Consider the following 24,739-nt stretch of genomic DNA (forward strand, 5'->3'; position numbering starts at 1 on the left):
AAAACTAGAGACCCTCACTCCGTTCGGGAAGTTCCCGGTAGGGTTGGGCTGTAGTTGCTCTTGAATCGCGGCAACTGTATAATATGCTCTGATTATACTCAACAGCTCCCGCTGTTCGCAAAATTCGGGTTCTTCCATAAGAGCCCACGTTAAAATCGTCATTTCGTTTGAAGCCCCTCCTTTGGGAGGGGCGAGTTACGCCGAGCTCTGTTTCAGGGGTCCCATGGCGCCGTGGCGCGATATATAGGACGACCTACCTCCTTCCACAGAGCTGCGGCAAGCAGCTGATCATACTTCGTGTATAAACCAAAATTACTGTTGATAGGTCATTTCAAGATTGCTTACATGAAGCCGCCATTGTGCAGACCGGCATGGTCGGGTCGTATGAGTGATTTTCCGCCCGGTGGGAGCGCCTTTTGCGGGTGTGCTGTTTCACTCCACGCAGAAACTCATTTGTCAACAGATGGCAGTCCCACCAGGCGGAAAATTCCTCATACAACCCGACCATGCCCCGACCCAAAACCCTTGCCTTTTTTAATAGTATTTCCCGCAAGAGAGTACCCCTTTTCTGAGAGGGATAATAGCCATAGTGGAGGAACCAGGGTTCTGTGACTCTGACCTTACGTAAACGGAATAGAAATTGCTCATAAACACGGCCTTTCATATGAGGTCCGTTGCTAGGCGACGCCGAAACCCTGGCCTTCAAAAGTAAGTTCGCGGCTAGTTTTCGTAATTTTCGTCTAAACGCCATCTATCGTTACAAAAATGATACCCGAAACTCGTGTTGGCCGTCTAAATTGCTCGGCAATCTCTCACCGTTCAGCCCAAAATTACGAAGTACTCGACGTAAACCAGCGTTATCTTCTCCACAAGACGATACCAATGTCCGCTTTCTAACTTGGTAAGAAAACGGAAGTACCCTTTGCCAAGAAATAGCACCATCTATCGGGAGAAATCTCAGAAAAAATGTAGGGTCGGTCGACATGACTCATGAGTAGTCTAGACATGTAGTATGCCATTCCGTTTTGCAAGAATCCCTATCGGGAAACTCAACACGTTTTTACCAGAGTTCAGATTTCTTTAAAACTGTTGAAATGCATAAGACGGTTGTGTCACTGTTTATTAGTTTCGAATTCAAAATGGAATGTTGAGTAGACAATGATTTTAACTTGAGAAAAGGGTATCAGAAGAAAGAGTTGTAAAAACGCGTTTGAGGCAGGCCATCGATATACAATATTTCTGCAATAACAAGAACGACGGGAAAAGTGAAACAAATATCAAAACAGTCACTGAGAATAAGTAAGTAAAACGCCAAAGGGTTGACACGAATCGATCGACCATCGCAAACTTGTAAGGTGATAGCATGAAATGTTACAAAATTCATGGAATCCTTAAAAAAAGAAAGTCCTTTTTTGAAAAACAATCCGTTGTCAAGGTTTTTAAAACTGGAAACGTTAACAAGGTTTCTATCTTGGTCAATATAGCTAATTGTTATACAAGAACATTACGCATTGATCTTTTTTTAGCGTGCTCAAAACTTACGAAACAAAACCTGTTGTGCATTGTTTGGCATAAATAATGGAAACAACCAATAAAAAGTAAGCTATAGAGTTCTTTTTTTTTTAATGTTAGGGTTTGTTGCAGATGCGTATAAAAGGAAATGATAAATGCACGACAATGATGTCGCGGGATTTTATACGTATCTTTGAACTTTGGTTGAAAGAAAAACAGCCTGGAAAAAATACGTATTGTCGTTTTTCACGCCGCGCAATCGGTTTTTATCTCAGCTTTATTTCGCCTCGTTTATCAACTTCTTGTGGTTAGATTGGAGGTGAATCTACCATGTCTTCGATCTCTCCGAAATTGGCCAACGATTCGTTGCTATCGCAAGCATCCGACTCCGTGTAAGACGATTCTGTTGAGCTAACCCCCTTTAGGCATAACGCGCCCTCCGCTGCTGAACACGCTCTTCTCGATCCCCTAGAATTCCTCAACAAAGGTGGCTGCTCACGTCGTTTGCAGATACTGTCTTGTCTCCTCCTTTCAGGGAACCTAAAAGCACTGCGAATCAAAGTAACTGCTTAGATAGAATCGTCGTAAAAATTAAACGTAGTCTATTCAAAATTCTTACGTGTTTTGGCGAGTTCGCGTTGGTAGTCTAAAGGCTCGTAATTCTATCGAGGTACTACTCGATATTGTTTCGTTTTCTTGTTTCTCCTCACCGACCTACGAAAAGGACGCACATTTTTAGTGATACTCTTGTAATCTATTACTGCATTACCTCGCTGTGCAACTCGTCTAACGAAGAAGCAGCCTATGAAAAGATGCAGCAAATGATTAAACTTAGATAAGAAAACAATTATTCGTATACCTGTATTGTTAAGATCACGTCGCAAAGAGGTGACGAACCACGCCGCAAATTAATAATTTGAGGCCCTTTTTTATGCGGCAAGCGTTTATTGGCCGAGCTGAGACTTTCATTCGACGACGAAGTAGCGCAAAAATCGATGTTGCTTTGCGCACGGACTCGGGATTTCCGTTTCGTGCTAACTAGCCGTCCTGCTCCGCGGTCAATACACGGGTCCAAGAAAGATCGTTTGGCAGCAACGGCTGCTTTATTCAAAAGTTCAAACAATACTCGAACAATTACGATTCTGTGAAGCTAGTTACCTAGCGAATCGCGATGATGATCAATCCGGCTGCTCTTGAGACTGCTCTTCCTTTCACGTCGCCGGTCGCATTTGCGAGTGTGACGACGATGAATGCTACTCGGCGGCAAGATCGTTTCCGAGCTTGGATAATCATACAAACCATCAGAATCCGTATGAAGCATATCGGTCCTGGACATTCCATAAAACTCTATATTGTCCAATGAGAATTTTCACATTTTTTTACGTCGCAATATCACCGTACTATTTTATTTGAACCTACTGGTAGAAAAACGGCCGAGCCCAGTGCTTCTCACGTCGCTCAAAGGCGACTCGCTTCGCGATGACACCGGACTAATTTTAACTCTTGTTTCATCCGTACTTCCATTATTGCCCCCACACGTCCATAAAGATGATGGCTCTGGTAGTTGAAGGGATTGTAGCACAATGGGCGGCATCCCACCCGGCTGCAGGGAGAGAAGCTTTGTGTCCAAACTGTCACCCTGAATGCATCGAACATTTAGAAATCGTTATTTTTAAAAAATACATATTTTCGATACATGCATGAAGTGTTTTTATACTTTTAAATTATTTCGCCGCTGTCCCACCAGTTTGGAATCGAGACTTATACTTTTATGAGCCTGTATGAGACTGAAAATTTTCGAATCGAGAAGGCTGTCTTGATCGGATCTGTCGACCGTTTTTCCACATACGTGGAACACGTCAATTCCCTCATCGTGCGATTCACAAGCGGGATTAGGTTCGTCTGCAGCCGGCTCGACAAACAGATTCGCTACTGGATCATCCGCGGTTTCTGAATCTTGTGGATAAATAAGCCGATTGACATTACTGCGATGCAAACTACGTAGAACAGCTGATGGGGTTTCAGGTGGTGAATCTAGGGGAGGTGAACTGGACTCAAGACTTGGCGATAAAAGAGCCCGATGAAAAATCCGGCGGTCTCTCCGTCCGCCGTGCGTGCGACTGAAGGTGACCATATCCTCCTCTTCCTTCCAGATGCAAAGTGTTTTAGATGAGCAAGCGGGGCTGATTCCGGGACTGGCCATTGAACTGTATCCGGATGAACTAAGATTGGACTCGGACGTGGCTATATCTGGCCGACTTTCACCGTAACAGACGAATGGGCTCAAGTAACACATCTTCTGATTGCTGGTTCCTCCTCTGCCTAACCAAAACGATTTGCGGTTTATTGAGGGCATTAATTGTAAGATGTGCTCAAGGCCACATGATAAGGGCCTACTCATCATTTAGCAGCGAAAGGTAATATACTTGCCTAACATTCCAGCATCCGAATCCGATTCAACTTCAGAGAAGTTCGTCGTGATGGTGATTATCGGTGGAGGATGTGGAAGATCTAGAGAACTCGATTTATCCAAAGTGTCTTTGAAGTTACGACGTATGCCAATGGATGTATTGTTGATTGAATTGTCGGCGACTATTGCGTCTACCGGGAGTCGGCGTAAAGGTGGCGAGCCGAGGCTGACGTGCTCCCAGTCGAGTACGGACGTACATTGGGACTTTTTGTTTTGGCATTTCTTTGGCGAGGGATCAAAATCCGTCTTTTCCGGAGAAGCCTCTGATACACACAACAGTGGCACCGTTAACGGAGGGACTGGCGCGATTTCGTTCGTGTCGGTACTCATCTCGAACGCCTCAAAGCGGGCGAAATTGGAATTTAGAATGTTTAGACGTGGCGGCTTGGTCTTAGCTGGTGAAGGTAAGGGCGAATTAGCTGTGGAGGAAAGGGGCGACGGTTGTGTAGATTCCGATTCCACGAGAATTTGGATATTGGAGGGCACCACTATAGAAATGCTCTGTTTTTCCTGATTTTCACGGCTGCTTGTCACTTTTTCAACAATAGATGGCACTGACGTACCGATTCCGTGTTTTTCGTTGCAACTATCACGATGCCATCTCTGCTGCAACAGGGACCTTCTTTGATCGATAGCAGTCGAACTTCCGGAGGAAAGAGAAGAATCCGAGCTACCACATCTCTCTGCTCTTCTCGTGCTTGGAATGGGCGTGTGTGCTGGACTTGGTAATGGCGTAGGTACTTCGTGAATGGGCGACAAAAATTGTCCGTAATTCATGGTCGGAATCTCCAAGGTGATGTGCGGTGAAGTAAAATTTGTCGTACCCAACCGGTTGTTTCGATGGCTCATGGCAGAAGCATCGATAACTGCCACCTATACGCCATTTTAAATATAAAATACGATCCACAAAAAGGTTTATAAAGTAATGCAATATCTTAAACACTCACCTGAATGGACGTACTGTCAACAGAATTCGAAGTCGGTGGTATAACTTCTAAACTTCCAGCGGGTGTTCCGGGCGTTGAAAGGGGAGTAGGAAACGAGGACGAAAGTTCATAATCAGACATCTGTGGACTAGATGGAGTCGATGGTGTCCTATGGTTGGCTGCCGAAAAGTTACGAATGATGTTCAGCAACGACTCTGTGCTTGAAGCCTGTCGGCTGCCTGTCACAACACTTCGGCTAGGTAGCCTTAGGTGACGAGTGCTCTTGCCAATGCCGACCCCATTCACCGAGTCGTTCGATGGTGTTTGATCTGTCAACAGGAAGTTGTCTTGTATGTCTTGATCACTTGCACTTCCTTGTGTAGTCGAATTGCTATTATTGGAACGCCAAAAGTGACGCGAGTTCCAACTGCGTTGCTTGCGTTTGTTATGAACGTTTCTGGGATTCGATGCTGTGCTCTCGTCTACGACTTCTATGTACTTGCTCGGCTCCTCACTGGCGCTGGTATCGTTCTCTGAACTGGTCATATCGGTTTTCACCATTTCCATCATTCGGGCGAATGTTACCTGGTCGTGAAAAAAATGTATGTAAGGAAAATTGCTTTGTTTTTCGGTTGTCATTCGAAAAGCTAATAAATCAGTAAACAGACATGCATTTTTTTTATTGTTGTCAAATTGGTAAACAGTCTGTTCAACTTGTTGATGCCAAATAAATCAATAATAATAGTGAATGTGTGACACTTGAATTTCTTTCCCAGCTGCCAACATCCGTCATTAACAGAGCAAAGTAAATTGAAACAGTTTGAAAAACTAACAGGTGCCCCATTAACACAATTCATGTTGATGCTGAGGGATAGCGTCATTATAGCCTTTTCATGCTCGGTAGTTGAAATAATTTAGTAATTCAACACCAACCTTCTTTTCAGCTTTCAAATCAAGTTGTAGTTGCAACTGCGCTGCTATAGCCGTGTCCATCATACTTGCATCCGTCGTGTGATCTTGAATGGCATTCAACAAGCTCGAAGGCGATTGCAAGCTTAGCTGTGTCATCATTATCGCCTCTCCTGGGTCTGAGGTGTTGTACCCAGGGTGACTGCTGGGAATCTGAGAAGCGATCAATCTCTGTAAAATTTGTTGGCGTTCCATATCACGGCGCTGGCTGGCTACATCATTATCCGATCCTCGTTTGCTCGGCGATGGAGAACCTGAAGTCAAGCATCGTTAATTATTGACTTATACAAAACTCAAGCTGGAGAATCAAGTCGAATCAAGTCATTCAAGAAGCCTTAATTCACTAGCTGAACCGACTAATGAGCAAAGTTTTGTTAATGAATATCAACAAGAAGATTAGCGTTTTCTATAATTTTAATGATTTTGAGTAATCCTGTCAAATCATTTCAATTAAAGCAAAATGGGCACTAAGTAGGCCAACTCTATGGAAAAGCGTAAGGCATTCCAAAAGACTATCTCTATTCCTTCACTAGTTATCGCTAAGTATCTCTAGTATTTAAATCCTTTAAATAGGCTACTACTAATTAGTATTAAAATTCTTTAAATACTACTAATTAGTATTTAAATTCTTTAAATACTGCTAATTAGTATTTAAAGGAATTATGTTTATCCGTTATTATAATTATCCATATACGGATATGGATTATTGTTTGTTTTTCATCGAAGCTGGGCAAAGAATGTGATGAAATGGAATATGAACTTACGTTTCGGCAGGCGAAAAAGATCGTCTAGGCTGAAAGTTCGTCCACTACGCGGTCCCCTATTGCAAACACCAATTCTCCTCGAATTTCCGCCGTTCGTGCCTCCGGTGCCCGACACACTCGTGTGGCTATTACTGGGGCTGATGAGCGAAGTTATACTTAGCAACGAAGGCTTTCGAAAACCTGGCCATCCCAAAAAATTACGCTGAGATGCCGTGGCTTCAGCAGCTGGAACCTTTACATAGAGAACAACAGCATTCAACATTCGCGTTTGCATTTGCTGACATTTAGGTCTATAGCAATCACGTGAACCGCAACATAGCACAATCATCTGAGGCCATACCGTACTTTAATTGCATTTAATTGACGATGACTATAAATTGCATTTTTGTCTACAAGGCATTCAGAGAGCTGCTAAGTTGGTGACACAAGAAGTGACACCAAAATTCGAGTACATTTTCGGAACTTACACTGAGACCGGTCTGGGGACTGGCTGGTCTGCTGATTGCATTGGCTTCCATGTTTATTTGATGACAGTTATGTCTCCCTCGCGACCAATCCAACAGGGCCGGTTCCACCAACTTGCCTCTTTCCAACTCTTCGCTGACGAAACGATCGAATTTTTCAGCAAAATGCCTTTTGGCACACCAAACTATTGCTATGATTATGAGCACGATGGCAATAGTCATAAGACCCAGCCAGAAGGGCTCTTCCAGCATCCGTTGCGACAGCGGCTTGTACGGAAGATGCAGCCAGCGGGTTTCACATCGAAGACCTACAGCGGAATACAGAACGAACGACGATGTTAAGCACGTCAGTACCTCTTGAAACAATTTTTTGTTTTTTGCATTATTTTTTATTTTAAAAGCTTCTTTCCTACTTCCTTCAAGAGAAAAACACAATGAGGAACTTGTAGAGAAGTACCTGGAATTAAGAAAAGGGGAAAAAGTGTGCAAAGTGTGTGCATGTCCAACATCTATCAGGACAAATGGTACCAAGTGTTCTGCATTGCAGAGAATTCTTGCAAAAGGTCAGGAGTGAAAGTGGTGCACGTGACGCAATCTCAAGGAGAGGAGCTAGGGAAGAGAGAGGCGACGAAAACCTACGACGTCGTGAAGAAGTGCGCCGGGCAGCATCATTACAAGCACCGTCGAGCATGCAACGTATAGTTGACTGCCGTGTAAGTCATCATTAAACCCATTAAAGAAAAACAAAATGCATTTGTGCAAGCTAGAGCCACAAAAGCGCTCGCGTGTGATATGAACTCAGGTGTAGAGCACGATGCAGCATCGTAATAATAATGGGGGGGCAGCAACGAGAATACTACAACACAAGTCTTCAATTTGTTACAAGTAAATACCTTGCCACCAGGGAGCGCATTGGCAGATGAAACCGTCGTTGGTCGGGACGCACTTGCCACGATCACCACAGGGTTCCAGATCACAAGGGGCTAAACGAGAGTCGCACAAATGACCCGTAAATCCCGGATGGCAATTGCATCGCTGAGTTTCGTTGACTGCGATGCAAGAACCGTGATGGCACGAACCCGGTAGCTGACACAGAGTCAACGAGCAAAAGATTCCTAATGGTAAGGCGAATTTTTTTAGTCGTTAAATACACACACACTTGAAATCGTAAAAATGTTTCAAGTGAGTGGCGAAAGAATGCTTTTGCTCAACTGGTTAACATTTCCCAATATCCATAATAGAATACCAGTACCTCGCCAGTTGTCCTTGCACTGACAGTAATATTGATCGTCCACTGCGGTGCAAACACCTTCCCCTTGGCAAGGATCTGGATCGCATGAATTCACCGGAGAATGCTCGGGCAGAGCGGAAACCTTCTCAGCGTAGGTAGAATCTGAAATAATGAGACGCAGTACATTCAGGACATGATTTTACAGATCTCTTTTTGCAAATGAAATCTTCATAAAAATTTAATATCAGTCTGTGGGCCGTCACATGTTTCACGGTTGGCATTCTAGCCAAATTTCAAATTTCCGGTTGGCTGTATATACCTTGCACGGATTTGACGCGCCCAAGGACGCCCGACCAGTTGATGCCAACGTGCACATATTCAATCGTTAACGTATGGAACTTTGAATCGTAGAAACTTGATTCAAACTCTGCAGTTGAACCTATTGTCTCGTTCCTGTAGCACAACTTAATCTCGGTGTTATTATTGTAGGCGTCTCTCAAAACGACCATGGCCGTCACAGCTGGACGGAAGGATGAATCGCACGGTGTCAGCCAACTGGGAGCTTGATGACGAAGATAAGAACCGTGGCGAGTCATTAATGTGATTAGCTGACGCAGTTGACTAGGAGGCGGATGTGGATAATTAAACGGAACCAATTCCAGTTCATCTTCGTTGTCAAGGAATAACGTGTCTGTCAGCGTAGTTGGGATGGGCACTAAAGAGGTTCAATAGACGCATTTCAGTTGAACTTATTGCAGTTTGCACAAACTTTTTTTGAAAGAAAGATGAAATATTTTTGGTAGGGATCGGTTACTGAATCGATACGAGGCGTGGAAACCGCGGCCTCTCTTCCCATCGCGAGTAATCAGCTGGACTTTGAGTTGGTTGCCGTCTGAGATCCATTGTAGAGCGTCCTTCGACGAGTTGTAGGATCCACATAGCTGGATCGAATTCGAGGAATTCCAGTCTAAACGGACGTACTCGTCACGACAAGAGAACTGTTGGCGTTCGTTGCGAAAATCCATGTCAAAAGTATGGAATTTAATCCACACTCTACTTCCCTCTAAGAAGACAAAATTTAAAGATTAATAAATAAATGCCCTAAAGAATGGACAAAAGACGGATGGATTTTATTTTATTTTTTACCTGGAGCTATAATATGGAAAGTACAGTTCATATTTGGTAACAGAAAAAACGGATAGTATGGACTGAAAAATTCGCCCTGGGTCTTTTCCATAATCTGTAATGGACAACCAGGTAGCGGCATCGTTGACCAAACGGCATGAAATCCATCCCCGGAAATAGAAAAATCCGAGTGAAATGTTATCCAGATCTCCGACGTTTCCGAGACGTAGTCCAATCTTTTTTGCACAATAAAAACGAAAACAATTATTATTTACTTCCTTTTTTAGGATCAGAAAGTTCAGTTTTGGCATCGAAATGTTGTTGTTTCGGTTTTCATTGTTCCATGATGATGTTGTTTTTACCGTTCTAGGTTGCTAGTGTATTGTCCACATATCTTCTGCATAGGGCCATTTTCTCTACTCTGCAGGCCTAGGTAGTCATACAAACAGTTTTCCTGGAATTCGATATCGATTTGTTTGAAGCGCACCACCAGACGTTCAGAGGTGGACGAACTATTAGGGGCTTTGATGTGCAGTCGGAAGTGATTGCCTTCGCCATAAGGTGCCGGGTAATTGGGCGATTTGACCTCACCCTCCCTTGACTCAATGGAAGAGTTGAATGCTATTCCAGGGTCATCTAAAACAAAATGAACAATAGTAATCAAGCGTACCATGACTATCTGGAATGCATTAATCTATGGTGCCAACATAGTAGCATTCATGAGCAGTGCTATGGGTAAATCATAGTCTGAAGAAACAAAATATTTTTATTTGCGGGCGTGCTGTATAAAAGGCTGTATGAACTGTTTGCTCTCGAATAATTCCGCCACTTGTATCAAGTGACGCTTCCTTGAAGACCAGTACATTGGAATTTTCGATTTCCCGTTTGATTTCATCGTGGTTTTCCGAAATTCAGTCATTTGAAATACGAAAAAAGGCATCAAGAATGCAGTGACGATACTTGTATACCAACGCCTTTACAAGACGCTTATGGGCGATTGGTTATCATTCTTGTTCTTTAAATTCCCCGCTTTCATTCCCTCATAAACTGAGCATTATAGCATCATATACGTACTTGTACCAGGGATATGCATTTAAAATTTTTTAAATGGCACAAGCCTGGGAGAAATTCTCATTCACCTCAAGTGCGCCAACGTCACGACGCCCAACAGAGATCAAGGGTTCCTTCACCCTTCTTCTCTGACGCCCATGTTAAAAAGGTCACCTAACACTAGTAAACTATGAATGCCACACACATACACACACACAAATTGGAATCGTAGAAATTGCAAGTGTGGCACTTAGATGATTGCTATAACGGGTAGTTTAAGAATTGAGACGTAAACAGCTGTCGGTGTTGCCCAGCTTCGTCGATGTTTGAAACGCTGGCTTTGCGCATGCCTGTAACAGAGGGGAAACCAAACTCTTCCCTGCTATCGTTCAATAACTCAACAGCTGAATTATTAACGCTCTTCTTTTCCCCTTTTGCGCCTATTTGCTATGCACGATCCCCAAAACGTCTCTGAAGAATATGGGAAACATTTTCCGAAATGAATCTTTTGAAATCCCTGGGAATATAAAAAGCAGTCAAGAAAAAAAAAATGGCAAACACTTTATAGAAAACAAGAAAGTGATGCATAAAAAACAGGAAAAGACAATCTCGAACTGTGAATGCGGGAGCATGAAAAAAATCCAACTAAAAATTCCATGCAAAAAAAAACTGCTTATAGCTACTACGTAAAGGAAGAATTTGTTACTTTTTACAAGTTTCTCGCAGATGTATCCCCCAGGAGAGCCACATGGTTCCAGATTCACTGTTGCGTTAGTAAGCTGAGGCCAAGCGCGAATTGATGGGCACTTTTGGATGGCACCAACTAAGAAGCAAAACGAAAATTTTAAACATCAATGTGGTAAAACATTTTTTAATCCATAATGGAAAATGATCGTTCATCAATTAACAATTATGAAATTAGACTTCTGTTCTTACCCCATAATGGGATGCTGAGTTGGAACCGGTTAGATTGGCCAATCCAATAGAAGGCAGTACTATTCAGTTGCTCATCGGAATTTATCTGATCTAATAAGAATCGTATTTCTTCACCATTGCTGTCCGATAACACTAGGCCGGCCTACATTGATTAAACAAGACATCGTATTCAGACGTGTGCGTCATAATATCATTAGTATTATGCGAAAAATTTCATGCTCTAAGGTGTTCGATGAGGACATCATTACTCTATAAAATAATAATGGAATGGCGGAAAGCCAAAGTTCACCTGCATACTCCTACACATTTCGTTTGCCTCAAACCAGCTAATTTCCGGGTACGGCGCAATCAAATAACAACGTCCGTGATGGGAAATGGAACCAACTTCTGGACAACTTAAATCACCTTTAAAGCACATAAAAAATGATTTTTTTAAATGCAATCCAATCAACGGCAACACTCGCGTTAATGACGCATCAATAGTGTCATATAGCATACCTCGTTCTATACTTGCTCTCAATCGAAAACCGTTGCTGTTGTAAGAACTGTCTGATGTAAACCTTTTAAAGCGAAATGGAATAAATATTTAAATGAACAGCATCAGTCATGAAGGTAAACTTTTATAGTACTTGATTCGCGCTTGATTTCCGTTGCTTTTCCACTGCAAGAGTTTTAATCGTGAATTCCAATTCCCGCACCGCCGCCAAGGCGTTGCGCTGGCATCCTTACGTTCACCGAAAATCGATAGTTGGTTCAAATTTTGAAGTTCTAAAACGTCGTAGTTGCAACTATCAAAGAGAAAAAAAAATACACGTCAGTGGTCGCGTACAGATATCAAATCCTAACTAAACGTAAGTTAACGTAAGTAAAAATATTTGATAAAGAAAAGGTTGCTAACGCTATTCTACGAAAAGGTTACATATTGGTTCGCTATACTGTACAATCAAAGCTTTGAAGGGCACCATATACCCACAGTATTCTGGCCAAATTAGATTCCGATACAGAACCTCTGCCTTTTATGAAAAGAATGTGGCTATATCTTGCTCACGACGGAGATGGCTATCTTTTGTTTGCGTCATTTCTACCAATGGAAGGCGAAAGATGACATTATGGCATTTTCTCTACATGGTCTAATAGTATTTGTGCTGTTTAGGGGGAAAAGGAAGAAGAAAGGCTTTAAAGAAGTCTCTCGAAGCCAGATGATAGCCTCAATTTATGCCGAGTGAAACTATGACGTAGATAGGAACTCTATTCGGGGTTCACACGTGGAATGATGAGAAATATGAGAAATGGCAGTTTAGATACATAAACCGTCCTATCCTGCCATAACAATTTTGAAATGCTGCTAGAAATGCATAAGTAGCTCACACGGAATATTGCATAACATTCGGTAGCAGGTGCAAGTAAGTGATATAGAATTTTGTCCAAAGTTTTAGGTTTTCACAGCATTAAGCTATACGCGGCAACCTCATAAGGAAAGTCGTTTGGCTCAAAAATTTCTTGTATAGTTTGTCCAGTAACATTTCCCCAACATAACAAATAAAAACACACAAAGGAATTGATTCAGTACGCAAAGTAGGCTTCGATAAACTTCTCCAGCTCACGAGTAGCGGCAAATTCACTCCATCTTTTTTCTGTTTGTTGTCACGTAATTGCAAGATTTCAGAAGCATTTCTTCTCATCGTCGTCCTTCTAACTTTGGTTTTCAATTCGTTCACCAGTTTCTCCCTTTCTACCCTGAGCTTTACATCTTCAATATTCCCTTCTTATTTGTCTGGCTATATCCGATTCCAATGCCATGGGCCTTCGCTATACTCAACGTTGTTATTTTACCGCATTTCAGATCACACGCAGAATGCTGTAAGCTTCTTTTTGTCCTTCTCTGCAGTCAAAAACACCGGAGTCGATTTTTCAATCCCCTTCAGTTAGTGTTATCGACCACAGCAACCAACGCAAGACAAAGTTTTATTCCTGTGTAGTAAGTTTTATGCCAGCACTATATGTTTCTGTCGAGAAGAAAGAATGCGGGATAGCTCCATTTTTCCCGTCCTTTTTTCTGGTTAAACGTAATATAAAAAATACACGATCAGCACTCTTAGGTTTTAAAAAATAATGTACCAAATTAATGGTAGTACTGTCTAGTGCCTATCTATAATGTAACCCTCGCCAATAATCCGTCGCAGCATCACGCAAGCGACATACGGGCAAATGTGTAGAGCAGCCAGCAACGCATATGTGTTAGACCAGAAAATTGGAGACATTACAGACAAACAGACAGCCATTAAGACAAAAGAAAACCTAATTTGGTTTAGAAAATTTATCTGATTTTATCATCAACATTGCGTTTCATCAAGCATTTAGCAAACAAAATGCAAGGGATACGAAAAGACGTAAAGAGGATCTGTAAACGGTACTTACTCCTCTTCTTCCTCAAGATCGAAAAATTCAAAATTGAGCACAATTTTGAAACCAGGTGGTGCGTTTACATCCACAATGCAAGTGATGCCATTCGGGTAGGGTCGAGGAAAGAATGGGCTTTGAACAAAAGCCGAAGTCCGTAACCGGTTCAACTCCTCAGAACGATTGCAGCTCATGACGTCTTTAAACTCACCGAATGTAACTGCATTGGAATCATCTCGGAAACAGGCAAAAGGTCAGTCATACATTTCGAATTCAAAGAAATTACATTAGCTCTGATATTAAAACCAGTTCGAGCCACACACACGAAATAAAAATCAAAGAAAATGATCTACCGTCGTTTCTAGGTTTCTGGCAAACAAAGGGATTTGCGACTGAGCAATCTCGGTCATTCCAATAGAAGCCGCCAGCTAGGGCTTCGCTATAACTCGGCTGTCCAAAACTTTGTCGAATTTCAACGCAATCTTGGTTAGAGATGCCGTCGTCACTAGGCTGAGCGTTATAAAGCTGATGCACAGGCCAACCGGAAAACCATTCTAGCAGCAGCAAGTATAGACATAAAAGTTGAAGAAAAAAACCGCTGAACCATAAAATTAACTTAACGTAGTTATCCTACCGAAACATTGACGTGCAATTCAATTTTGGCAAAGTAAGTACGTGTACAGTGTATTACATTATACGTCTAAGTAAAATGCAAACTAGTTGGATAATCTTATGCCATGCGTGTTTTCAAATCACCAATGGAAAACCTGCGTTGCTATTGGCGCTAGAAGAGTGAAATGGCGAATTTTTGATTGAACAGCGATCGATTGTTTTGCATATTTAAGGGACGCTACGTGATTACTGAAGGTTTGCATAAGCTGATTTTAGTTTCTCGCCGATTGCCGTGCACTTAATGCCACCGTTTTCGTATCAAAGCTTTAATAGGCCTTCAAGATCAAGGAGAAATGAAATCGTAAAAGCCTTTGGGAGCTTGTGTGAACTAGCAGTAAACTATGAGCCTTTAATCATTATACCGCTTACTCATTATGCTTGCATGCGAATAATGCGCGGATGAATTTTATCGTGCCGAATTACTACAAACTTCAATGACGTATGGTCGACCTTTCATCTTACCACAACGTTCTACGTGCAAGTAGGTCTATTAAGAAAAAGGATTGATCATGTATAGGGCCATAGAATCTAACGGGGCCAGAATATAGGGCCAGAAATATCTGACGCTGTACGAATAAGGAAAGATGTTGGAACTTTTTGGGCGCGTTCACACCTATTCTCTGTAAGTATAAGGCCTATAAACTAGTTCTAAATTACACATACTATCTCTGCGGAGACGGAGATTAAGTAAGAAAAAAAAAAAGTCTTTGTAGCAAGAACGTGCACTGTATAAGTATCTTACTAGTGTAGCTGAACGTTGCACCGCTGCTCCATTCGAAGATTGTTTCCTGTTTTTGATCTGATGCGCCAATCCAGTAACTTTTTTCAGGCTCATAGTACGCACTGTAAAAGAGAGAAGCGTGGAAAATTAGCTTTTGTTAGATCTCATACTCTCGTCTGATGTTATGACTTTGCAGGAAAGTCTTTTTCTCCTTAGATCTTGTTATCACATTCGTTTTTTGACGCGTCAATTCAAAGAAGCGGACAAACCAACATTTGTGCTCACGATCTCGCGATAAAGGGCGTGTTAACGGCATAACTTGGATTCGTGCTAACTAAAGACTATATTAAAGACTATGCAGGTGAATTTTCTTTTTCCAGTGACGTTGTTTTCTCTCTTTGGTGTGGTTTCCGTATTATAAGAATTAGAATTTAAACCTATACTATAATTGGCAACGGGTCTGAGAACAAAGTGTCGGTGCGGCAAAAGGCTTATTTAACCACAGACTTAAATCCCCAAACGCAGCATTCGCGGTTTTTCTCATTGTGCTTGATGCGTAGACTTACTCCGCGTTTCGAACCCATCTCTTGGGCTGTCTAATTCGGTTGCACTTTAATCTGCTTTTTATTTGCTCAGCTAAAACTCTTGCTTCAAAACCTACACCTTTTGTTTTGCTCTATTCCCTCCACCCTTAAGCTGTTATTGATTATAGAGAGCTACGGCGTCTGCTTAACTAGGATCAGTAAAGGACGAAAAGTTCAGGGTTTTCTTTGCATAACAAGTGAATAAATGCTATCCAAACCTTTGCACAAATGGAAAGGTATTGGGACTGTGCTTGAAGATGGGAGCCTAGACTTGTTGCAAGATGTAAAGTATAAATATATACGTGAAACGACAGGCTTGCTGCAAGCATAACGAGAATTACAGCCACTCACAGAGTTCTAAGCGTTTCGAGGGCGTAGATTGTTCTTTCTACATAAACGTTTCACTACGACGTAGTTGTTTGTTGACATTTTTTTCAACCAAAATACTGGCAAAGGAAACACAGTTACCGGAGAACTTGTTGTACCCATTTGAATTAAATATGCAAAACGTTATTTTTAGAGCTTTGAGAGATCCCAGAAAAATATGGATGAGACAGCCTTCTTTTATGTATCTCACTGTAACCACTTATCGCAACGTGCGTAGTGAACCAATACGTTATTTTGTTATCGTCATGATACCCACAAAAAGAAACACTTACAAAAGAAAAAGAAAAGTATACCATCTTCTTGCAACAGACAAATATCCCTAATTTGATTTCGTACCAATACGTACATCAAAGAAAAATATTTACGTGAAACTGTGAGAAGCTCCTTTTTTATGTTGCAAGAAACTCGAGTAATTTACCCCATTGGGCTAGTGGTGGGCGGATATCGTTACGTGATAGTGGATTGTTTATTTTGAAAGAAATATCTTTCACCCAGTATATAGACAGTGATGAATACGGTTTTATGTACCACCTGCCTTCTTTCCCATCTGAGAAATTGATATCCTATCCTGCCTAGTTTCTCATCCCGACGGTATATATGTAGCCTACGTACGTGAGCGCAGAGAATGAGAAATATCGACGCGCAGAGGGCGTAAACATATTTGCCCATCGTCGTGAAGCTGTAGGTTTTTCAGTTGGGTAATGTGGTTTCATTACTTGGTCAATAGCAGCTACCAAGCAGTATTGGACGCACAAGTTTTGGGCAAGGAAATTGGTGGTTGTAACTTGTAAGCCTACGCAGGTGTATAACAAGGAAGACTAAATTGCTTTTCCTCGTTTTATTTTATTTGAAACACACTGCTTTTAACCCATTTAATTGCAGAGCAGCCGGTTGCTGTCGTTTTTTTTCCAGCTGAGCTATAAACAAAAGCGGCCTTTTCCTTATACTTTCTGTCCACACGTTTTCGCAAAGCCGTCGGTATTGATTCGGTTTCATCGTAGACACCGTGTCGACCTTATGCCTTTTAAATTCACGAAATCTAAGCGCCATCGCCACGATGTATGTTTTTTTATGTCAACCTTGGAGTGCGTCTAAGTAGGCTATTCCGCGTCTTAATGTGGACGTCATGTCGGGTCACGTCACATACGAAAAGTGGACAAACATACAGAGTTGTATGTCTGGCTATACGTTTGACAACCATACGTTTGGTCGATACCGAGGCCTCAAAGGGCTTTTCAGGATGTCTCTTTGTCATGATCCCTGCGCTGATGTACAACTTTTAGCTCGTTACTTACCTTTTTGTAATCATCGTGTCGACCACTTGCTCGATTTCAGAGTTTGTGATCGCAACCAGATGACCGTTGGGAGCTAACTGGCTGCATTTTTCTTCCGCTTCGTGCCACGTTAAAGGCTCGGAATGCAACCAAACGCAAGTTTGCTCGTCAACTAGTACTCCTTCTCCGCATCCATCTGTCAAACGAGGATCAGCTTCAGTGGTGTAATGGACGCTTAGGCGTAGGGCTGAATGCACATTCCTCGTCTCACCATATGAAGTGTTACTAGATGGTTTTGCCACTTCTCCACCTGTAAAGAATGTTACTTTTAATTACTTTGCATTTTTCTTCGCATGTGCTATAAGAAGAACTAAAACATTTGTCGGATGTCGAGTACCTTGATTCATAGACCGAAGTACCACAGCCTGAAATTTTAAGAAATTGCCCAATGAAGAGAAGGAAGCAGATGGATGGTGGTCGTTTAAACATTGGACTCGGTGACCTGTAGCATCTTCGATTTGCACAGATATTTGACATCTGCCACTTTGTAGGAGAAGTGAATTGTAGTTCAGCTCTTCATCACCTACAGCTTCCTTCTTTACTAGATCATTCTCATGTGGAATTATACTGTCATCGTCGTGTAAACGAACCGAGAGTTTTATCTGGTAGCCGTATGGAACGTGGATACGGAAAGTGCATTCATGAGGACTTGCAACCAAATCGGAATCGGACAACTCGATAGTTTTAGAAGGTTCGGTAAGTAAAACGTTCAGACAAGGTCCGAGAATGTTAAACTTGAACACGAAGAAATTATTACTAGCCGCGGTGCTTCCTCGTATGTGGTGGCGGTTACGTTGATTACTAGTATAGCGAATCAACACCCAAGGTTGGAATGTTTGCCATGTCCGCAGGTTCTTGGAGTAATCCTGGATTTTTCCGCAGAACGTACGAGCGACCTGCCAGCGATGAACTTCAGCTAGGTTTGACCAAGATGGCTGTTGCGAGTTGTGAGCTGGTTTCCCATCCACCATCTGATGTGGGCCCCAGCTTGTTGACGTTGCTAATTGCAGTTGGCTGTCCTGATGGCATTCACGCGAGTGTGGCCGGTGAAGCTTGAGTTTCCGTAGAGTAAGTTCAGCGCTAGATCCACCAGGAACGTTTAGGAGCAACAAGCATCCCCAAGTTGGCGACGACGAGTGGTCCACACCGTAGGTGGTACTCTCGAACTGAGGTGGAAAGTGCGAACTCGACACTACGCCACGGCTGGAGTGCAATTTCAAGTAGCAGCCTGTCAACGAAAATAGAGAGTTGACTTGTATAACGGATGATATAAAGAGCGTTGATATATAGAAAATTTTGAATTTGGGTTTGCAAAGCCTTCTCACTAAATGCAGGGAAATTGACACTAAATGCAGGGAAATTGCAATACCATTTTCCAAAAATGCATTGTAATAAAAACAATTGATCAAAAATGTTCTGATCTTCTCAAATAAAATAAACATACAGCCACCAAGTGAAAGTGAATAGATAAAGCCAAGCTTACCTGGGATAACAGTGTGGTTGAGAACGGCCAGGCTGAAAAGTTTACGAGTTACTGTCGAATACCCTAAAAGTCTAATTATATCAACAAACAAGGTTATTACATGAAACGTATTGATTTAAGCTCGTATAGGTAGATCTGGAAAATGTCTATAATCTTCCACCATATTTTCTAGACAGTAAATTTCAATTCGATTCGTGATGTCCAAAGAAATGTAAAACGATTATGCAAAACGGACACTACCGAAGTGTTAGAGCTGTTTCAACTTCAGGAGTAGACTTGAATATCCAAGAAATGTTGTTGAATACAGAAGTCAGTTGGAGTAACTGAGGAACAGAATTGTCACTCAAAGGATCACACAAGCGGGTAGCTGTAGCTTGAGGACTGGTTTGCGTTAGCTTTCCAACATTCGCTTGTAATGCATACAAGTAGCTACCTTCATTTTCATCCAGGGTAATTTCAACTGAAATAAAAACAAAGAAAATGAAAAATTTGAAAGAGAAGTCATCCATCTTTTTTTCTTGACTAGGATGTGATGGATTTGGGACAATACATGTAACCTATAATAATTAAGCTAAACTGTAAGGAACATCGAATCCAACCGCTAAAGTACAAACGAGAAAGGAAAGCCCCTACTTAAAGCCCCCAAATCATTTTACCTTGTGCGTCATCACACTATCTTTCCCTAGTGATCGATCAATGGGGCGGTCGAGATAAGTAAAAAAAAAAACACAACAATCGTTGAAAATGTTACGTCATGTTTGCAATATCGTCAACCTCACACGCCACTAGATTTGTTTTGATTCCTAGAAACGCACGCATCAACAATTTTCTAAAGGATCTCACAACAAAGTGCGTGAGTGCTACCAAGTGTTAATAATAAGTCAACTGTGTTGTCCCTTCCACTCTTCTTAACGTTTTGGCCAGCGAATCACTATTTTCTTTTAATATATTTAACATCTTCCATCAAGAAAATTACCAGTTTGCTTCATACTGGAACGGGCATGTTTACAAAGTTCTCCGTTCTTAAGGTACAGTTTGATTGTAGATAGATCGAAGGTTCTTCAAAGAAACGTAAGCAGTTTAGTAAACGGTAAAAGAAATAGAAAAGAAAGCAAGTGGTGAATGCCTCAAACGACAGAAGAAAAGAATTATTCAAATAATAATTTTTTTTTAAGGCGGTCTAACTGAGAACTTTCGTGTAAAACCTTTTCATAGCAATAAAAAGGTGCTTCCAAATAACACAACATCGTCTGCCGAAAGAATTGCGGCGTACAGGGAATGCATATCAGGTTAGAATTTGGGGCCAACAGCAGTTCCCGCGAAAATCAATAGAAACGAAACATCACATTAATAAAAGCCGCTTCAGACATGTATTTTGGCCGTATTGGACGCAGCTAGCATAATTATTAATCAATAACATCCAATAAAGACCCACGGAATGTGAGTCACTTGAGGGTGTTGGGTGGAGTATTTACGGCATACAGTATTTACTACGTATAACGTTGCTTGAATTATAATCCCATTCACTATCAACAGAATAAGACATAGTTTGCTGCTTCCTTTTTCCATCGTCCTTCAAGTGATAGATATACTTGTATTACGCTAAACATCAAGAAAGTAAAGGCCTCTGTTCATCAAAGATTTACCGAGTTAAGCAATCTATTGATTTCCGATGCCTTAACTGTTTGAGTGCGCTAGGAAATAAAGGTAGCCATGGTTTCCTTTAATGAAAAAAAAAAGGGGCAGGTAAAGAACAATCGAGATCAAGGCTAGTATTCTCCGTTGAAGGACAAAGCTGTTGCATGCGCGGAAGAGGTTAAGGAAATATTTCAGATCCATGTCTTGTACACGAAGACTACAATTTATCTCACCGCGTAAACAGCTCAAACACAACCGTAACAGGGCTTCACTTTCCCCGCTGGTATAAGACTCCCAATATTACAAGCAATTTATGTCATCGTATGAATGTTACTCTACGTTATCCCAGATGGGGTAGGGGAATTCCCTTCCAAAATTTTTTATTTTCAGAAAAATCTAAGTGTAACATAGGATTTAGAATAATAATTTTACGGCAATCACTAAAATTCATTTCGTTTTTGCGTCGGACTCATAGGTTTCGAGTTATTCCAATTCAAAGTGGTCGCGTTAAAATCAGTTTGATACCCGTTTTACTGAAAAAACAATATAATTTACGGGAAATTCGTATATTTTATTCGAACACAACCTTCAAATTTGGTTATAGCAGATTAAGTTTCTTCGAATTCCAAGTACAAAATTTTTAAGCCTAAATTTTTCGTGAAAAGTCGGACTTGAAAATTAAAGCATTTAATTTATTTGTCAAAAACCCAGATAAAACTACAAATGAATGTGGTTTAGATACAAGATGTATTGAGGATCACGAAAATCAGCTTCATTTTTTGGCAACACTTATAGTTTTTGAGCTATTTAAATTCAAAGTCATTATTTTACATTAACCTTACATCGTTTTCTCTATTACTGTTACCACTTACCAGTAGGCCTACACTCCAACGGCAATCTCACACCTAAAATCGATCATATCATATTCAAGCAGTCTCTAATAAAGACGGAAAGGGACCAACGAACGTGGATTTATTGAGGTCAACTATAGATATTCCCCTTTGTGGATTAAACCAACGATGCCGCAGTTGAAATTAATTCACTGTAATTTATGCATAGAGATGTTCGACCATGATATTTCTAACTGTCTTCTTAGCACCTAACTAACATAAAATTGTTAAGACATTCCCACCAGCAACACCAGTCAGTATACTATACTACGTAGCCAGCCATATTCTCTGCTTACAGATATAAATGATAAAAATTCGGGTGGAACGTCACATATCGGAAAATTGTTATTGAAACGCTCTACACGAGGTTCAGTTTTTCCTAATTCTCTGCCATGCGTTGGTCAATACCAGAATGGACGCTCCGTAACGGAAGAACGAGAACTGCATCGTGAACTTATTATTGTAGAAAATGTATGCTGCGTTGAAAATTGAGTTGGATACATTTCTCCCTTGTTATCCGTCTTTCGGAGCCACTGAGTAATTATGTTAATAGCCCTACATGGCAAATCGATAGATCTCTATCAATCTAAGGGCAACAGGTCCCAGAGAGAAATAAATTTTGAATTTTAATTTCTTAAGACAAAGGGCGTGATGTCTTATATTGTTCTCTGAATCGATAAGGAGTTGGTCTAGCACTCCTGTTGGCGCTTTACGCTGGCGCTATGTTATTGATTGCAGGAGTTCTTAAGGTTAATCATTAACTGTGATTGGATGAGCAACAACCAGAGTCCCATATTCACCCATGGGATGTAACTTCTGGCTATTATATTCAAGCGCTACTGCCTTTTATATTTACCTAACAAAGTAGTACTAGGGGAATTCCATTGGGCAGGAATTTTTCTGCAACAAAATTCCGAGGCATTCTTTTTTTTATATTTATGCCATACATAGACTATAAAAGACTGACAAGTAAATGTGTTTTGAAGTGACCCTTATGTGCAACGACTATTTTCCGGAAAAGAAGCATGCTGGCTCGAACCGATTTGTTTTACCCATTTGGTACCGGTACAACTTGGCTGTCGCTATATAGAACATTAATTTTGCTAGCGTACTAACTCTGATGAACATGAAATTATTTCTCCGCTTCCAAAATTTCAATATTCTGTTTCTATGTTTTATTGCTATTATACCAGCCTTTGGGTTCCGTGACCATATTCACTGTCCAACAATGCCCACGTACACGAACTAGACTATTCTTTATTCAGCTAGTGTCATGGCAACCTGGGCTCGTTTCCATTGAATAATATCATACTAATGGCAGTTCAACAGGTACATAAGTATACACTTGTTTAGACAGCCATACGTATTTCAACTAATATATGTGCTATGTAATGAGAGTGTCGAACCAGATATTCCATTTCTGGTGACCTCTTTCTGTTAAGCGTTTAGCATTGCTTCTCTGTGAATTCAACTGGTCAAGCAAATTAGAACAAAATATAATTTTTATGCTTCATAACCTGAAGGGAATTTTCTTGCTAAGAAGTTGGCCTTTACCTGTGTAGGGGATATATGGAACCAACCCGAAGGATGGATCAAATATGTCGTGGAGAATATTGATGGTTGCTGAGTGTGTATCTCCATCCATTTGATTCTGTTCAAAGGTAAGGGACGAGTCGAGTAAGTTGCTATGGAGACGACACAAATCATCCAAGACACTACTAGCGGTCGAACGGATTGAAAATTCACTATTGGTTCTCTTTTCGTTTGGTTTTGGCTTCCTAAAAACCTCTTCATTCACTTTGGGTCCCTGATCCAGTAATGACAGGGTCGCATTTTCCAAGCGAGTCGCAGATGCAGTTACGGCTATCAATACTGCGCTAAGTGACAACAAAACAAACCATTCAGCCTGTCGCTGACGAGTAGCTCTCATCGTTGTCCGAACACGATACATTTCTGTTGGCTGCTGGAAACAAAATCCGAACCAAGAACAGAAAACCGGACCTGCCGAAAGGTGTCCTGTATCAGAATAGAGACAATGCAGAAGCACACCCATAGTGGACCAACAGTGGTGATATACTGAAGACTTACTCTAGGCTGCATGCTACGACCGACTTTCATCGGATGGGTCGATGGCAGAGTGCATTTATAGATCCGTTTTGCAGCGCTGGCTCCGAAATGCGGGACGAACAGGTTAGTATCACAACCGCTATAAGGTAACATAAAACAAAAGCCGCATACATATACTTTGTGAATCATATTCGATTTCTTGACAAAGGCGCCCTAGACAAAGAGTATTAAAGTGAGGTGGGCTTATACATCCCAAAAACATTGCAGTCAAAGAAATGTCAATTTCATCTCACATGAAAAAGAATTTCACGTTATTTAATGGATGCACTATTATGTGTTCAGTGGCTCCTTACTTTCCTCCTAGCATAAAACTAAATTTTTTTAAACGCCAGACTCAGGGATAAAAAGAAAAATTGACTGAAATACAGTAGATTTCAGGGACAAAAGAAGATATCGACATCCCAGGCTTTCTACCAAATGTTGAATTTTATGGCCGATGCATCGATTGTGTAAAAAAAAAAAAAAAAAAAATTATCATTGAAAAGGTTCTTATTAGTAAATCACTTTCGGATGGATAAGAAGCCTACTATCAGCAACAGATTCAACTGATATGTACGAATGTAGATTAACTTCGATAAGTAACTGTTTGCAATCAAGAAGAAAGGGACAACAAATTTGTATTACGAATTTCCATGGAACCTAAAGGGTTTGTGCCAAAACTCTTCTTGATATTTTGGGCACCGAGAAAACATATTTCTCATATCGTATTTTGTTTGGCCTGCAGTTATAGATTTACTATCAGGACAAGGGGTCGTCGAAGCTCGAAAGTGTTAAGACGACACGGAAAAACAGCGTAGGCCTACAAGACAAGCTTTTTCATGTGTTGGTGACATGGATAGACACAGCACGGATTTTTTTTTTTATAATTTCCGTTAACTTCATGTACAGTTAGATCTCGGTTTCTTATTAGAAGATCGTAGCATACAGCTTAAAATAGCATTTGCTTTAGCTTGGGGTCATTTTATTTCATCGTCAACTCACGTCTTGCAATTTGCAAAGTTGCTGCGCTCGACTCGATTGGACAGGTTTTTCAGAAGAAAATTTGGCAACACTGTT

General features: G+C 41.1%; 1 protein-coding gene across 1 annotated transcript; it reads right to left on the reverse strand.

Annotated features, from left to right (window-relative positions):
- Positions 1-1,102: 1,102 nt before the first annotated feature.
- On the reverse strand, positions 1,103-23,644 carry LOC116936383. The gene is made up of 31 exons (XM_032943529.2): positions 23,111-23,644; positions 19,269-19,488; positions 19,029-19,099; positions 17,883-18,773; positions 17,507-17,795; positions 15,262-15,362; positions 14,201-14,401; positions 13,866-14,082; positions 12,077-12,235; positions 11,946-12,007; positions 11,737-11,852; positions 11,448-11,589; positions 11,218-11,334; positions 9,824-10,097; positions 9,483-9,697; positions 9,151-9,399; positions 8,656-9,051; positions 8,358-8,498; positions 7,999-8,220; positions 7,109-7,413; positions 6,642-6,873; positions 5,842-6,131; positions 4,930-5,493; positions 3,943-4,855; positions 3,230-3,834; positions 2,932-3,151; positions 2,671-2,859; positions 2,372-2,613; positions 2,282-2,314; positions 2,132-2,226; positions 1,103-2,061 (listed from the first exon to the last, which is right to left on the reverse strand). Exons 1-31 carry the CDS (start codon positions 23,607-23,609, stop codon positions 1,821-1,823), a joined length of 8,511 nt encoding a protein of 2,836 aa, XP_032799420.2. The 5' UTR covers positions 23,610-23,644; the 3' UTR covers positions 1,103-1,820.
- Positions 23,645-24,739: the final 1,095 nt, after the last annotated feature.

This window comes from Daphnia magna, linkage group LG1 (assembly GCF_020631705.1).
Source record: "Daphnia magna isolate NIES linkage group LG1, ASM2063170v1.1, whole genome shotgun sequence".
NCBI classification, from domain to species: domain Eukaryota; kingdom Metazoa; phylum Arthropoda; class Branchiopoda; order Diplostraca; family Daphniidae; genus Daphnia; species Daphnia magna.

Coding starts and splice junctions, on each gene's coding strand:
- LOC116936383 (XM_032943529.2), bottom strand. CDS start 23,609: ATGGGTGTGCTTCTGCATTGTCTCTATTCTGATACAGGACACCTTTCG. Junction 8,499..8,655: donor GCGCGTCAAATCCGTGCAAG/GTATATACAGCC, acceptor TCATTATTTCAG/ATTCTACCTACGCTGAGAAG. Junction 7,414..7,998: donor ATGCGCTCCCTGGTGGCAAG/GTATTTACTTGT, acceptor ATTCCGCTGTAG/GTCTTCGATGTGAAACCCGC.